The sequence below is a fragment of the Terrapene carolina genome, unplaced genomic scaffold (genome assembly GCF_002925995.2).
Source record: "Terrapene carolina triunguis isolate 2854851 unplaced genomic scaffold, T_m_triunguis-2.0 Scaffold29489, whole genome shotgun sequence".
NCBI lineage: Eukaryota > Metazoa > Chordata > Testudines > Emydidae > Terrapene > Terrapene triunguis.
Window position 1 is genome coordinate 9,647 of NW_020693840.1, and position 16,350 is coordinate 25,996.

General features: G+C 54.5%; 1 protein-coding gene across 1 annotated transcript; it reads right to left on the reverse strand.

The window, feature by feature from the left end:
• Positions 1-637: 637 nt before the first annotated feature.
• Positions 638-12,867, reverse strand: LOC113409089 (sialic acid-binding Ig-like lectin 13; the record flags this gene model as incomplete). Its single annotated transcript, XM_026662681.1, has 9 exons — positions 12,834-12,867; positions 6,114-6,518; positions 5,655-5,975; positions 4,064-4,117; positions 3,371-3,634; positions 2,601-2,861; positions 2,210-2,401; positions 1,574-1,682; positions 638-722 (listed from the first exon to the last, which is right to left on the reverse strand). Coding segments are annotated over exons 1-9 (1,725 nt in total), but the record flags the coding sequence as incomplete, so codon positions are not given.
• Between the last annotated feature and the right edge of the window lie 3,483 nt (positions 12,868-16,350).

A 16,350-nucleotide genomic window follows, 5' to 3' on the forward strand; every position in this document is an offset into this window, starting at 1 on the left:
TTAAAGTTTCCTGCCACCCCCACCCCAAATCTGAACTGGTGCCCCCGCCCCGGGTGAGCCAGGAGTGGCCGGAGGGCTCCAGGAGGCCATGGGCTCTGGCGAGATGCAGCCCACGTGTGACAGCGCGAAGCCTTGAGCCACATGCCGAGCACCAGGCACCACAAGCCCCAGCAGCAGTGCAGAAAGGTGGCAATACACCATGTGCCGGGTCCCCCTGACTTCTGCACTGCTGCTGGTGGTGGCGTTGCCTTCAGAGCTGGGTGCCCGGCCAGCTCCCGCCAGTATCAGGCCAACCTGCCAGGCTTAATTTGAGCCACAGCTGAGCTCTGGCATCTCTTTCAATAGAAATTAAACACTGTGGGGGGCAACAGGGCCCAGAGATGATGGGGTGGGGGAAGGCTGAGGGAGCCCGTGGGGGGCAGGAGTGATGGGGGAGGGGGTGATGAAATACAAGTTCAGCCAGGGTGCGATTTTCCCTAAGGTTGGCCCTGGTCATAACCATCAGGGCAACAAACAGATTATCTACTTGTCATATAAATATTACAGGCAGCTTCCATGTGCTTCCCAGGCCCATGGGTCTGAGCTGGAGGGGTAGGGAGGGAGCGGGATACTGGGCTAAACGGTCCATTGTCCTCACCCGGGTGGCAGTCCCTGCAGCTGAGGTCTCATTCTCCGTTTTCTCAGTCTCGTGACATTCCAGATCCTTGTCGTCTCTCTGGTGGCTGAGGAACAGCCCGATCTACACGCCGGATTCAGGCAACATGTATTCCCTGGCACCCGGCCTGTCCTTCCTTCTGCTTCCACGACAGCAGAAGGGTTTCCTGGGAGAGAGAGAGAAAGAGAGATTCTGGGGTACATTAGCTTTCAGAGGGGTAGCCGTGTTAGTCTGTAACAGTAAAAACAACAAGGAGTCCTTGTGGCACCTTAGAGACTAACAGATTTATTTGGGCATAAGCTTTCGTTGGATATAACCCACTTCATCAGATGCATGGAGTGGAAAATATACAGTACATGAACAGATGGGAGTTGCCTTACCAAGTGGGGGGTCAGTGCTAATGAGGACAATTCAATTAGGGTGTATGAGGCCCATTCTCAACAGTTGACAAGAAAGGGTTAATATCAACAGAGGGAAAATTACTCTTTGTAGTGCTAACAAGGCCAATTCATGGCTGGCAGTTGGAATAGATAGATGGGTGGGATGATAGGTGCGTAGGTAGATGGTTGAGAGGGTGAATAGGTAGCTAGACCTGGTGGTAGGTGGGTAGATGGGTACATAGGTGGGTGGGTGGGTAGTTAGTTAGTTGGGTAAGTGGGTAGAGAGATACGAGGTAGGTGGGTAGATCAGTGGTTGGTTGGGTCAATGGGTTGGTAGCTAGGCGGGGTAGTAGGTAGATGGGTGAGTCAATGGTTATATAGGTAGGAAGATGGGTATGTAAGTGGATGGGATGGTAGGTGGGTGGGTGAGTAGGATGGTAAGTTAGTTGGTAGAGAGCTAGGCAGGGTAGTAGGTGGGTAGATTGGTGGGTAGGTATATGGGTAGGTGGGTAGATAGGTGGGTCGGTAGCTGAGTTACCATCTGTAATAGAGCAGGGTGAGGTAATAGGCCAGGAAGAATCCAGTCGCCATGAAGACGAGTTTGCAGCTGATTTCGATAAATGCCCGAGTGAGGCCATCTGATGGAGCTAGAAGAAGTTGAGAGTCTGGGATAGATCCCTGCAACCCCTGCCCCGAGCCAGCCAGCCCCCACCCTGGGGCTAGGTCAGAACTGGTGCCTCCTAGAGGGGAAATTCCCAGCCCCATGAGCCAGCTAGGGTGACCAGGCAAATGTTAAAAATCGGTACGGGGGGGGGGGGTAATAGGAGCCTATATACTAAAAAGACCCAAACATCAGAACTGTCCCTATAAAATCGGGACAGCCAATGCCTACTAGAAAGGAAATTCTCAGCCCCCTGGGCCAGCCAGTCCCTGCCTTGGGTATGGGTCAGAAACGGCGCCCCCTAGAGCAGAAAAGCCCCGTGCTGCATTCCCTGCCCCCAGAGGAAGCCAATCCCCCACCCTGGGGCCAGGACAGAGCTGGTGTCCCCTAGAGGGGAAGGACTCTCACCTATTTCTGGTGGGCTCAGCAGTAAAATAAGGAACCCGTAGGGGTTGGAGCCGAGGCAAAAGATCTGGTGGCCTCCATCCACGCTCTCCATTCAGCTCAGGGTACTGACGGCCTCGTCCCCCTGGGCCCACGAGCTGACCTGCAGGGCCCCCCGTGAGACGTTCCCAGCCAGGGGCTCCCCGTCCACCTGCCACTGGAGCCGAGGTGGGGGGTGGGAGCGCAGGGAGCAGCTGCAGCTGACGCTGGGCCTCTGGCGCTGGCAGGACGAGTTCAGCCCAGTCCCTGGCCGAGGGCTGTCTGGAGAGAGCAGGAGACACAGCGACAATAGTCAGAGAGAGAAACCCAGTGGCAGGGAAACTCATGGGTTAAACCTACTAATACCCAGGTGCAGGGAGTCCCATAGATTAACCTCACTAATATCCAGTGGCAGAAAGACCCACAGGTTTACCCCACTCACACCCAGTCGCAGGGAGTCCCGCAGATTAACTCCACTTACACTCGACGAGCAGCTGGAATGTCCCCTGGGCAGAGCTCTCCTTGTTCTGGGCCCAGCACCCGTACAGCCCCCCGTCCTCGGCCGTTACGTTGGGCAGTTCCAGCCGCAGCTGATTCTCCCCCACGGGGTGGGTGCCCTCGACGGCTCGCCTCACCCAGCCCAGCGCAGCGGGGGGGTTGCTGGCGACGGAGCAGAGGAACCGTAGGGAGTCGCCCTCCTGGGCCGTGAGCTGTGAACCGTTCCCCACCAGGGTGTCGGGATCTGGGAATAGAAATAACACAGAGCCACTCGCACCCTGAGCCAGCCAGTCCCTGCCCAGGGGCTGGATCGGGGCTGGCACCCCCTAGAGGGGAAAGGCCCCGTGCCCCACTCCCCACCCCCTAGAGATACCTTGGAATAGCTGGGGGTCGCTCCTGTTAGCTCGGGAGACGGTGATTTGCAGAGTCCTCTCTAGAGCTGAAATACCCATGCAACGTATTAGATTGAAGAGAGTCCCATACAGACCCCCTGCTCCACAGCCCAGCACCCCCCAATGAACCCCTGCCCCTCCTCGCAGCCCAGCACCCCCCATGGATCCCCCGCCCACCCCCTGCAGCCCAAAGCCCCCTACTGACCCCCTGCCTTGCTCCCTGCAGCCTACCACCCCCTACTGACCCCCTGCCTTGCTCCATGCAACCCAGTGCCCCCAACAGAGCCCCCGCCTCCCCTCTGCAGCCCAGCACCTTCCACTGAGGCCCCTCCCTGTGGCCTGGCACCCCCTAACTCCTTACACTGCATGTCCACATTCAGGGCCCGGCTGGCCAACCCATAGGAATTCTTTGCCCAGCACCGATACTCCCCAGCGTCCCCTCTGCTGAGATTCGGCAGCTCCAGATGCCCGTCCCCTCCCTGTCTGGAGCTCAGGGACTCGTTCCCCTTGGCCCAGCTCAGGGTGGCCTCGGGTCTGCTCGAAGCCTCACAGCTCAGGTTCAGGGAGTCGCCCTCCTGGATCTCCAGAGACACGACGTCACCCTCAGCTCCCAATGGGGCCGGCCCTGGAAGAGATGATCAGGCAGGTTAGCCCCCGCCCCAGAGAGCTGAGATGCAGCCAGCTCTGGGGTGGGGTGCAGGGGCTGTTTATACAAAGACCCCTCACCCAGCGTGGAGACGTAGCCAGCTCTGGGGTGGGCGCACAATCTCGGTGCCTTTCCATGGCAGTAGGTCTCCGTTGCAGAGATCAGTCCATAACCCATCTCCTCCCCATTGCCCAGCGCCCCCTTAATTCTGTCTGGGGGTCTGGAGACTGAGGGAACCAGGCCCGCTCCCCACACCACCCTCCCAACAGCCGTGCAGCTTCCTCGGGCTCTCCCCTCCGGACACGGACCAGCCTGGCCCGGCTGAGCCTGGCGCCTGGCCCTGAGCGTGGGCAGAGCATGACTAGGAGGCGCTCGCTGGTTCCCGGGGCTCGCAGCGCGGCCTCTCACCGGGGCGTCCGTTCCTGGTCAGGGTCCCGGTGATGTTGGGGGGCCTGGGTGGGTCTGTAACACAAACCAGACAGAGATGGATCGGGGGGCTGGACAGCACCAGGGTGGGGGGTGTCGCTAGTGATCACTGAGCCTAGACATAGACCATCACTGTGAGCTCAGCTGGGGGACGGGAAAGTCCCTGGAGTGACACAAGACCCATGGGTGGGGAAGGGAAGTGACAGACCCTACTGCGCCCGACCCAAGAGGTGCCCGACGTAACCCAGGGGCCGGGTTAGGGCCGTGCTGGGGTACCAGAACTGTGGGAAATGGAAACCCAAGGGACTGAGACCGGTGGGTCAAAATTGGGCCTAATTGGTGGAGTCACTAACGAGGGGCCGGGCTGCTCAGGCCTGGATACTGGAGCGAGCGTCACTATCTCGGTGCCACCGTCTGCTGGGTGTTCAGTGTCCTGCTCCCCAAACGTGTCCTCCCCAGGGAAGGTCGGGGCCAGGGGTCTAAATAACCCCACTCCCACCCCCACCCCAGACCCAGCCACCACCAGATACATCAGACAACCCCGTCATGGGTCCTTTGCCTCCCCACCCAAGTCCCCTCCCCAGCCCTCTTCTTTTGCCCACGGGCTTGGCCTGCCAGGCCTGGATATTTTGCAGCCCGACTGCGCCCAGAGCGGCGGCTAAAAGTAACACGCAGAACAGCCGGACACTGATACTGGCTGGCCAGGCCTGGCAGGGTCCGTCCACGCTGCCCTCAAAGCCCCGCGGGGCCGAGCCTCAGAGCCTGGTTCCGTTGGGTCGGGCTCGCGGGGCTCAGGCTGTGGGTCTCTGATTGCAGCACGGATGTTTCCTCCTAGGCCTGTTTAGACATTTGGGATCAGGCTGGGGCCTGGGCTCAGACACGTGGGTAGGGGGCGAGTTCCTTCTAAATCTCCCTCTGGCTGAAGGGAACAAGGGCCGTCCTTACACTGATGCCTGATTTGATCCTTCAAATCGCAAAGGCGGCCGCTGATTTTCCCTCTGCCCTGGATCTGCAGCGCAAGGGTCACGGGCCATTTAACGGGGGTTGCCCTGGAGCAGGGGGGGCTGAGGTCTCTGGGCACCGAGTCTGGAGCATGTTTACTGCCGGACAGTGACTGGGTCTGGGTGTCATTAAAATTCTGCCCCATATAGAGCATCCACCAATCCCGGCAGAAAAGGGAGGGAGTGGAGGAGACGCGGTGGGACAGCCCGGGGGGATCTCAGGGGGACCTGGGATCACTGTTGTGAGGGGGGAATCCCAGCAAGGGGGGACTTAATTGGGGAGGTTGGATCCCAGCACAGGAGGATTCTGGGGCAGGGCAGGGCAGGGGTAGAAAAGATCTCAGAAAAGAATGGCTTGGGGACCTGGGGATGTGGATGGGAGAGGGGAGCCATAACCAAGGGGGGCAGAAAGGGGTGAAGATCCCAAGGGAGAAGGGGCTGCAAGGTGTGGAGGGAAGGGGCCTGGAGTAGAATTGGCTGAGTGTGCATGGTGGGGGGTGGGGAGCCCAGAGGTGGGGATCCCAGCATAGGGAGCTGGGGGCCGGTGTGGAGGGGCTGGTTGGGTCACTCACAGCCAACGTGGAGCCGGATGGTTCTGCTGGTGGAAGGTCCCTGTGCTGGGCCGTAGATGACGCTGCAATCGAGCTCTTGGCCATGGTCCCCCGGGCTGGGTGTGAAGCTGAGCATGGAGCTGTGGGCCCAGGTGCTGTTCGCCAGCTGGACTGAGACATCCCGGGCTGTGTCGCTGAATGGCCCCGTCCAGGTGACTCGGGGAGGGGTCCCGGAGCAGCGCCCAGGGGCCGTGCAGGTCACAGTCACCGGCTCCCCGGCCAGCAGCATCCCTGGCACCCTCTGCGCCGGCGAGATCTGGATCTCTGGCTCCTCTGTCAGTCCTGAGACATGGGGAGAGGGAAAAGAATCACTCAGGGACACGGGGCCTTTCCCCTCTAGAGGAGCGTCTCCGATCCGGCCCCAGGGTGGGGACTGGCTAGCTCAGGAGGCTGATGAGTGGTGACTGCGGCTGCTCTTACCTGGCACGGAGATCGTGAGCGTAAAGTCAGTGCCATCGGCACTGGAGCGGTAACTGTATTTCAATTTTCCTTTCTCAACTCTAAGGAAATATCTCCCTGCATCCGTCTGTTGGGCGTCGCTGATTTGCAGGGAGCAGTCGCCGTGCGCCGGATTCTCCGCCAGCCGGAACCGGCCCTGGGTCTCCTGCGACACCCCCCGGTTGGAGTCACTGCTGGCCACAGGTGTATTCTGGCCCACATCGGCTGGATCCTTGTACCAGTATCTGTAGAGCTGGGCCCGGGGATTGTCGGTGTCATACGAGGCTGGATATGTGAAGGTGCAGGGGACGAGAACGCAGAGACCCACCTGCACTGACACCGACTGCGGCACCGTCAGGGTAAATCCAGGCAGCTGGGACAGGGACCCTGCAGGGACAGACAAGGATTGAACTGGGACCCATAGAGAGCAGAGACCAACCCTGAGCTGCACCCCACAGCTCTGCCGATTCCCCTCACTCCCGACCTGCAGCCCCATGTGATCCCAGCCCTGGGTCCTTGACCAATTCTCACTCCATTTAGTTTCCATTCCTCCCTCCATCGAGCCCCCTGCCCGGTCCCTGTCCCTCAGCGCCCCCTAGCACCACACTGGGGCACTGGGCTCCCCTCCCCCTCTGGCCAGTCTCCCTTTCAAGTTCTGGGACAGACCTGGCCCTGCTTAGCGCAGGTTCTGCCCTTCCCCCTGCACTGGGGCTGCAGGTGCTGCTTACTTACCCATCCAGAGCAGGACGAGAATCAGGAACCTCAGCGTGGCTGCAGGGGGGGGCAGCACCCCATCCTCTCCAGGGAGTGCCCTGAGATGGGTGGTCCCGTTCCCCAGCTTCCTGCTGTGGCAGCAGGGTTCTGCCCATGGGTGCAGTGTCCGTCTGGGACAGACCTAGAGACAGATGGGGGGTGGGTACTGTGAAAGCGGAGGCTGTGGGGGGGATGACATATCTGCCTGGGGGACCATCAATATTGCCAGGATCTGCAGGCATCTGATCTGAGGCTGCTGGCAGCGCAGTGACACCCCAAGTCACCAGACGGTCCCGAGAGATCGTAGGCTAAAAAATTCCATAAATTGGCAAAAAAAAAACCCTGTGATTTTCTCTCAGAATCATGAGATCAGCCGGAAAATCCCGAGCTGGTGACAGAAGATGGTGGAAAGGCAGCGCTGCTCAGTGCCTGCTTTGCTTCAGTCTTCCCACAAAAAACAACATGCGAGCGGGCGACCAGCGAAGTTACCTCGTACAGCAAAGGGGAAGAGTTGCAGATTTGGATAAGGAAAGAACATGTCAGAGAAGTTCAGACCAATTTGAATAAATTCAGATCAGTGGGGCAGGATGCTGTTCAACCCAGGGTGCTGAAGGAATTAGTTGAAGAAATCTTGGAGCCACTCATGGATGCCAGGAGACATCCCAGAAGATGGGAGAAGGGCTAACAGTGTGGTCATCTTTAAAAGGGGGGAAAGGAGGAGCCAGGGAACTACAGACCAGTCAGCCTCACCTCGACACCTGAAAAGCTACTACAGCAACGTATAAAACCTTCAATTTGTGAGGACGAAGGGGTGGTCACCAGCATGGATTTACCAAGAACAAATCCTTCCCAACCAGCTTGATTTCCTTCTTTGACAAGGTAACTGGTTAGTGGCAGGGGGAAAGCAGTGCACATATATACATGGACTTCAGGAAGGCTTTTGACACAGTCCCACATGACATTCTCATAAGTAAGCTGGAGAAGACTTCTGACGGAACCCAAATGTGAAATTGCAGAACTACTAACTCTGTTATGTAACCTATCATTTAAATCAGCTTCTGAACCAGATGACTGGATGATAGCTAATGTGACACCAATTTTTGAAAAAGGCTCCAGAGGTGATCCCGGCAATTAGAGGCCACTAAGCCTAACTTCAGTGCCGGGCAAACTGGTTGAAACTATAGTAAAGAACAGAATTATCAGATGCATAGATGAACATGATTTGTTGGGGAAGAGTCAACATGGTTTTTGTAAAGAGAAATCATGCCTCACCAATCTACTATAATTTTCTGAAGGAGTGGACAAGGGTGACCCAGTCAATATAGTGTACTTAGATTTTCAGAAAGTCTCTGACAAGGTCCCTCCTGAAAGGTTCTTAAGCAGTGTGAGCTGTCATGGGATAAATGGGAAGGTCCTTTCCTGGATCAGTAACTGATTAAATGATAGGAAACAAAGGATAGGAATAAATGGTCAATTTTCACAGCGGAGAGAGATAAATAGCGGTATCTCCTAGGGGTCAGTACAGGGACCAGTACTGTTCAAGATATTGATAAATGATCTGGAAAAAGGGGTAAACAGTGAGGTGGCAAAATTTGCAGATGATATAAAACTACTGAAGGCAGTTAAGTTCAAATCTGACTGCGATGAGCTACAAAGGGATCTTACAAAAATGGGTGACTGGGTAACAAAATGGCAGATGAAATGCAATGTTAATAAATGCAAAGTAATGCACATTCTGAAACATAATCCCAACTATACATATAAGGTATATAATATATATATAAATATTTACTCTTTCTAATAACACAAGAACTAGGAGTTCTGAAATGAAATGAATAGGCAGCAGGTTTAAAACAAACGTAAGGAAGTATTACTTCACACAACGCACAGTCAAACTCTTTGCCAGAGGATATTGTGAAGGCCAGAACTATAACAGGGTTCAAAAAGAACTGGATAAATCCATGGAGGACAGGTCCATCGATGGCTATTAGGCAGGATGGACAGGGATAGTGTCCCTAGCCTCTGTTTGCCAGAAGCTGGGAATGGGCGACAGGGGATGGATCATGTTCTGTTCATTCCTTCTGGGGTGCCTGTCATTGTCCATGGTCAGAAGTCAGGATACTGAGCTAGATGGACCTTTGGTCCGACCCAGTATGGCCGTTCTTATGGAGAAATGTGGGCTCGGTGGAACTACCATTAAGTGGATATGTAACTGGTTAAACAACCACAAACAACGAGTAACTGTTAATGGAACGATGTGGGATTGGAGGGAGGTCCCAAGTGGGGTTCCACAGGGATCTGTTCTAGGTCCCGTGTTGTTGAACATCTTTATCAATGACCTGGATGTAAGACTAGGGAGCAGACTGATAAGATCTGCAGATGACACAAAGCTGTAGGGGTTGCCAACACTTTGGGAGAATGCAGCTAAAACTCAGAGGGACCTCGATAAATTGGAGAACTAGGCTGTAGATGACACAATGAAATTCATCAAGGGAAATGGAAGGTACTCCACTTAGAGAAGAAAAACCAAATGCACAAATACAGGATTGGGAAGAACTGGCTTGGCAGCAGCACTGCTGAAAAGGATCTGGGAGTTATGGCATATCACAGCCTTGACATGAGTCAGCAATGTGACACTGTTGCAAAAAAACTCAACAAATGCAATTTTAGATTACATTAACAGACACAGAGCATACAAGTCACGGGAAATGACAGTACTGCTCTACTCGGTACTGGCTAGGCCTCAGCTGGAGGACTGTGTCCAGTTTTGGTCACCAATGTATAGAAAGGCTGTAGAGAAAGGATCCAGAGACGAGGGATGCAGATGATCAAAGGGATGGAATGGAACCCCTAGGGGCACAGCCTGAAGGAACTGGGTTTGGTTAGTTTGGAAAAGAAATTGGCAGGGTGGGAGGGGACATTATCGTGGTTTTCAAATACTGGAAAGGCTGCCATAAAGAAGATTGTTCTCTCTCACCCCAGAGGGCAGGACGAGGGACAACTGTGAGCAGTTGGACAATGGACCAGACGCCCATGGAGGTCATGAAAGCACCTTCACTGGAGGGTTTCGAGAGGAGGCTGGACAGTATTTCTCTAGGATGAGTTAGACCAAAGAAATCCTGCATCTTGGCAGGGATTCGACTAGGTGACCCCTGCGGTCCATTCTCACCCTGTGGGTCTGTGATTCCAGGATTCGCTAAAAAATCCTGAAATTTAATGTGAAGGTCATGACATCGGCAACCCCCCCATCCGAAATTCACTTATAAATTCTGAGATTAGAGATTTCCTCTAAGAATCATGTGATTGGCTGAAAAAGGTTTCAAAATCCTGAGATTGGCTTTTAAAATCCACAGATTTGTGCTTTGCCTCCAAACACCCCGTTGTTTGCAGCCCGTTGGCTCAGCCCCCCCCCCCCCCCCAGTGATGGTGTCGCCCCCACATGGTGAGGGGCTGGTTCTGCAGGGACCCAGTGGAACTGGATGTGGGTAAATCATCCCGGGGGTGTGTGCTGCAGAGAGCTCATGGCTTCCCCCTCTGCAAACAGGGTGGGGCGCTAATGCTGCCCTCCCTGCCCCACAGCTGCCTTAGCCCCTCCCCCACTCCACCCTGCTCCTTCTGCAGCTGGGACTCTCCTCCTTGTCAGTGTTACGGACCCTCCATCCTCTTCATTCTTGTGAGAATGGTAGGGACCACTCCCTCCTTTCCCCTCCTCGCATGTGAGTTGGGCCACTCACACCTTCCCCCTGTCTTTACCTGTTAAAATGGTATGGGCCTCTCACTCCTGCCTCCCTCTCCCCCATCCACTGCTGTGGGCTGGGCAGGTCTCAGCTTGGATTCCCGCATGGCCCATGCACCATCCCCTGCCAGAGCAGGGTGGGATGGGCCCCATTGCCCAGGGCTGGAGGGGAAGTTGGACAGTGGGGGACTCCACCGGCCCCGAGAGATCCAGACTCCATCGGCATCCCTGGGGGGATGCCCTGCCCCCACAGAGTATCTGGGAGCCCCAGGGGGTCTGTACCCCCCCACACTTTGTGCTGACCCAACACCATGGGGAGCAATGGAGTGAGCGCAATTGTACTATGGGTGATGCCCTCAGGTGTTCTCGGGAAGGAGGCTGAGAGATGAGAGCTGGGGAACCCCCGTTCTACATGGCCCCCTGAGCCGATGCCTCCAGTGTGGTCCCCATGGTGGAGGAGCCCTGGGGCAGGACTCTGCTCGGACTTGAGGAGCGCAAGCAGAGCTGTGGGGGAGCAGAGCCCAGGGCTGGGATAGCAAGGGGCTGCGGGTCGGGATTGAGGGGCACCCCAGTCTCCACAGACCTTCCAGCTCCCTCACCCCTATTTCCACTCACCCCTAGACCTGCAGGGGGGGCTCAGCTCCTGGCTCTCCGACCTTGCAGTCCAGGTTCCCCAGGCTTTGTGACTCAGAGCGTGGGGAAGCAGCATGCACAGGAACCTGAAAGCAGAAGTGGGCGCTGGCAGGGGCCATTGGGGGGAGATGCTTTCTCAGAAACCCCAGAATCAGCATCCTGCCATCTTCCCCTCCCTGTGGCAGGGGCTGCCTGAGGCTTCCCTGCAACAGGGGCAGGCTGCATATTGCTTGTGGGGATGGAACCCAGGAGTCCAGACTCTGAGCCCCCCGAACCCCCACTCCCCTCCCAGAGCTGGGATACAACCCAGGAGTCCTTGCTTCCAGCCCCACTACTCTAACCTGCCAGACTCCCCTCACCTCCAAGAGCCAGGGATAGAACCCAGTAGTGGTGGGTTGCCCAGCCCCTGCATCGGCTCTAACCCTTTATTACTGCTATCTCCAGTTACAAAACCATATTTTACAACTAGCAGTTTGCACCTCTTATCATATTGTACATGCTGCAGATACTAATCACTTACCTGGAGCTGAGATGCGTTCGCCTCTGGGGTGGGGCGGCTGCAAAGAGCCCACTGGCGGCTGCTCAGAGAATTCTTCCTAAATACTAAAGCCTAAAATATTGAATTAACTTTAGGAAAAACGAAGCAATATGCACAGATCCATGTCGAAATCATTGTCATTCATGTATTTAGGGGGTTTTGCCGACTCAATAATAAAAATAATGTTCAGTTCACTCTATTCTTTCCTGGACATATACAGACTAGAAACACAAATAAGGTGCTTTGAACGTTCCTGTCTTTTGTTGTTGTTACTATTTTTTCCCATGGGTGTTCCAGCCCGGGGGCACCCACAGAGTCGGCCCCTGAGCTTTTCACAGCCTCCCAACTAGCTCCTAAGTCTGCTGTGAAAAGGGACAAACATACACGGATCCTTTTTTCCAGCAGACTTACTCAGCCCTGGAAGTGCAGGGGACAAATTAAGCCCCGGATGGGGAGGTGGGTAGGGAGGCAGTGGGGGCCAGGGGTGATATGGGGATAAGCCTGGGGCCAGAACCTACTGCTGCATGGCCAGGATCAAGGGCCAGAGCCCTCCACTGTGTGGCCAGGAGAAAGAGCCCAAAACCCATGGGACGGGGCCCAGGGACAGACCCCGGGGCCCGGAGTTAGAGCCCAAAACCCCACAGCTGGAGCCCACCACCCCAGGGCTGAAGACCGACTCCACCACCCCTGGGAAGGTGGGGAACTCATTTGCCTCTGCTCCTCCAGTGTTTGTGTCTCCAGAGGGGCAGGGCCAAACCCCTGCTGGTGGACTCAGGGGAGGGGCCTCTGCTTTGACCCCCCAATAACCACCCAGGAGGCTCTGGCCGCAGGAAAAGCCGCATTTGAGAAACACGGCCCTAGAATGTCTTGCTCAACCTGGATCCACTGGCTGGAGATCTCGGTGCCATCAACGCAAGGAGAGAGATTGTCACAGATACAGGCCAGCTCCCACGGACAGACGGCTTCTGATCCCACTATGGGGGGGACTGGCTGTGGGATGGGGGAATTGGGACATGGGTATTTCGCCTCTGGAGTCTCTTACCAGGGGAAACGTCAGCAGATCGGAACTGGTCCATTGAGCGCAGATGTTTGTTTTCTGTCTCTCGGTTCCTCAAACACCTCCCAGGTCCCGGGTCACTGAGGATTCCCTAGTGATGAGAGATGGGTCAGTGGGTCTCAGGAGAGGCAGCTGGATTCCAGAGGTCGCTGTCTCCAGCCTTTGATTTAAGAGCTGAGATGCCGCTGAATCTGGGGTGGGGCACAGGGGTTGTTTTTTTAAGGGCTCTGTCACCCTGTGCTGAGCTGCAGAAGTGTCTGGGAAAAACCTATAACTAAAAGAAACGCAGCACCCCCTAGATGCATTGAGGCCAGCCCTGATGGCCAGGCCCTCCTGAGACTCCCACTCTGGCCCGCTCTCCCAGCCAGACCCTGGCCCACTCTGCCCCAGGCCAGCGGCACATCAGCTCTGTGCCCCTGCATGTGGGCATCAGTGGCTGTGCTGGGAGGCTGGTTGCTAAGCAGATCTCGTACAACAGGAAGTTTTCAGTCGGTGAGTTTGCTCCACCTCCAGTGATCAGCCCCAGTTTGGGGCTGGGCAAGAGCCGTGGAGAGCAGCTGAGCGGGTGTGATGAAGCAGGATTTTTTGTTTTATTTTTTCAATGGTTTGCATGCAGAGGGGGTGGGACCCAGTTTCCCTGGGTGTTACTGGTTTAGCGAGGTGGTGGGAGAGGGAGTTTGATGTTACAGGGAGCCAGCAAATGGCCTGGAGAATGGATACCCCAGCAACTGGTGACCGGGAGGCCCAGCTCGGGAGTCACAGCCGGTTCTGGCCATTGGGAGGACAATGGGCTTTGGAGAGAGAACCCTGGTGACCTGACCAGCTGGTTCCATCCAGAGGGGAAACAAAGGACAGATAGATTCATAGATTCATAGACTTTAAGGTCAGAAGGGACTATTATGATCGTCTAATCTGACCTCCTGCACAATGCCGGCCACAGAATCTCACCCACCCATTCCTGTAATAAACCCCTAACCTATGTCTGAGCTATTGAAGTCCTCAAATCATGGTTTAAAGACGTAAAGGTGCAGAGAATCCTCCAGCAAGTGACTCGTGCCCCATGCTGCAGAGGAAGGTGAAAAACCCCTAGGGCCACTGCCAATCTGCCCTGGGGGAAAATTCCTTCCCGACCCCAAATATGGCAATCAGTTAAACCCTGAGCATGTGGGCAAGACTCACCAGCCAGCACCCAGGAAAGAATTCTCTGTAGTAACTCAGATCCCACCCCATCTAACATCCCATCACAGGCCATTGGGTGTATTTACCGCTAATAGTCACAGATCAATTAATTGTCAAAATTAGGCTATCCCATTTTGAAGCCAGATATGTCTTTTGCCCCACTGCTACCCTTGGAAGACAATTCCAGAACTTCACTCCTCTGATGGTTAGAAACCTTCATCTAATTTCAAGTCTAAACTTCCTGATGGCCAGTTTATATCCATTTGTTCTTCTGTCCACATTGGTTCTGAGCTTAAATAATTCCTCTCCCTCACTGGTATTTATCCCTCTGATATATTTATAGAGAGCAATCATATCTCCCCTCAGCCTTCTTTGGGTTAGGCTAAACATGCCAAACTCTTAGAGTCTCCTTTCATAAGAAAGGTTTTTCATTCCTCGGATCATCCTAGTAGCCCTTCTCTGTATCTGTTCCAGTTTGAATTCATCCTTATTACACATGGGAGACCAAAACTGCACACAGTATTCCAGATGAGGTCTCACCAGTGCCTTGTATAACGGTACTAACACCTCCTTATCTTTACTGGAAATACCTCGCTAGATGCATCCCAAGACCGCATTAGCTTTTTTCACGGCCACATCACATTGGCGGCTCATAGTCATCCTGTGATCAACCAATACTGCGAGATCCTTCTCCTCCTCTGTTACTTCCAACTGATGCGTCCCCAATTTATAACCAAAATTCTTGTTATTAATCCCTAAATGCATGACCTTGCACTTTTCACTATTAAATTTCACCCTATTTCTACTACTCCAGTTTACAAGGCCATCCAGATCTTCCTGTATGATATTCCGGTCCCTCTCTGTATTGGCAATACCTCCCAGCTTTGTGTCATCCGCAAACTTTATCAGCACACTGCCAGTTTTTGTGCCAAGGTCAGTAATAAGAAGATTAAATAAGATTGGTCCCAAAACCAATCCCTGAGGAACTCCACTAGTAACCTCCCTCCAGTCAGACAGTTCACCTTTCAGTATGACCCGTTGTAGTCTCCCCTTTAACCAGTTCCTTAGCCACCTTTCAATTTTCATATTGATCCCCATCTTTTCCAGTTTAACTAATAATAATAATGCCATTCGTTATTGGAACTCATTTACAAAACTTTTCTTAACATTACATGAATATATTGTCTCATACTATAGAATTAGAATTTATAATCCCTATTCCACGATGAGATATTTTGGGGCTATAATGTATTTTAATTAAAACAATTTTTAGATAGATTTTTTCCTCAAAAAGCATTTTATCAAAAATAATTCAATTTAAATAAAAAAAATCCGATTTTTTTATTTTTTTTAAATCATTGATTTTTATCCATCCTGTTTTGTATTTTAAGCAAATACATAGCTGTGGGTGAGAAAGATGGTAAAGTTAAGTTTTGTAAAATGTGTTTTCCCCCAATCAGGCATGTGCATCTGTGACAAAGTGGGGGGTTTTCTTGTTTTCTGTGGAGTTTCAAGGGTTTGCATGCGGAGGGGGTGGGACTCAGTTTCCCTGGGTGTTACTGGTTTAACGAGGTGAGGGGAGAGGGAGTGTGTTTTGCAGAGGACCGGAGAGAGGACGTGGGGACCCAGCCGGTGGCCGGGAGGATGGATACCCCAACGACCGGTGACCTGGCGACCTGGTGACCCAGAGGCCCAGCTGAGGAGACGCAGCCGGTTCTGGCCAGTGAGAGGACAATGGGCTGCAGAGTGAGGACCCAGTGACCTAACCAGCCGGTTCCAGCCAGAGGGAGAAGCAGGAGAGGAGGCCCCGGTTTACGACCCTGTTTACCTGGAGGGAAGACAATGGACAGAGGCGGGGCCTGGGGCCGGGGATCTCGGATGCCCAGCGGCGAGCAGGGGGGCTCTGGGCTGGAGAGGGGAAGCAGGCTGAGCCCACCTGGATGCAGGGAGACTGGGATGTGCTGGGCTGAGGGAGGCCAGGCCTGAGGGTCAGAGAGTTTCCTGTGCTGTGTTCAACTCTCAATAAACCCTTCTGTTTTACACTGGCTGAGAGTCACTCCGGTCTAGAGAACAGGGTTGCATCAACCCCTTCGGGGGTGGAGGCCCCGGGGGGTCCAGAGCGAGGGGACTCCCTGAGGGGGCCCACGGCAGAGACAGACGTGCTAAGGCTCAGAGAGGTGCGGCTCTAGGAGGTGGAGGGGCCGGACCCCGAGAGAGAGTGGACCCCCGAGAAGGGCTGTCTCACTAAAAGGGGCACCCCCCACGGACCGCACGGGGCCAAGAGTGGGCACGACCTGTGAGTCCGTGACAGCATCTCTCCTGA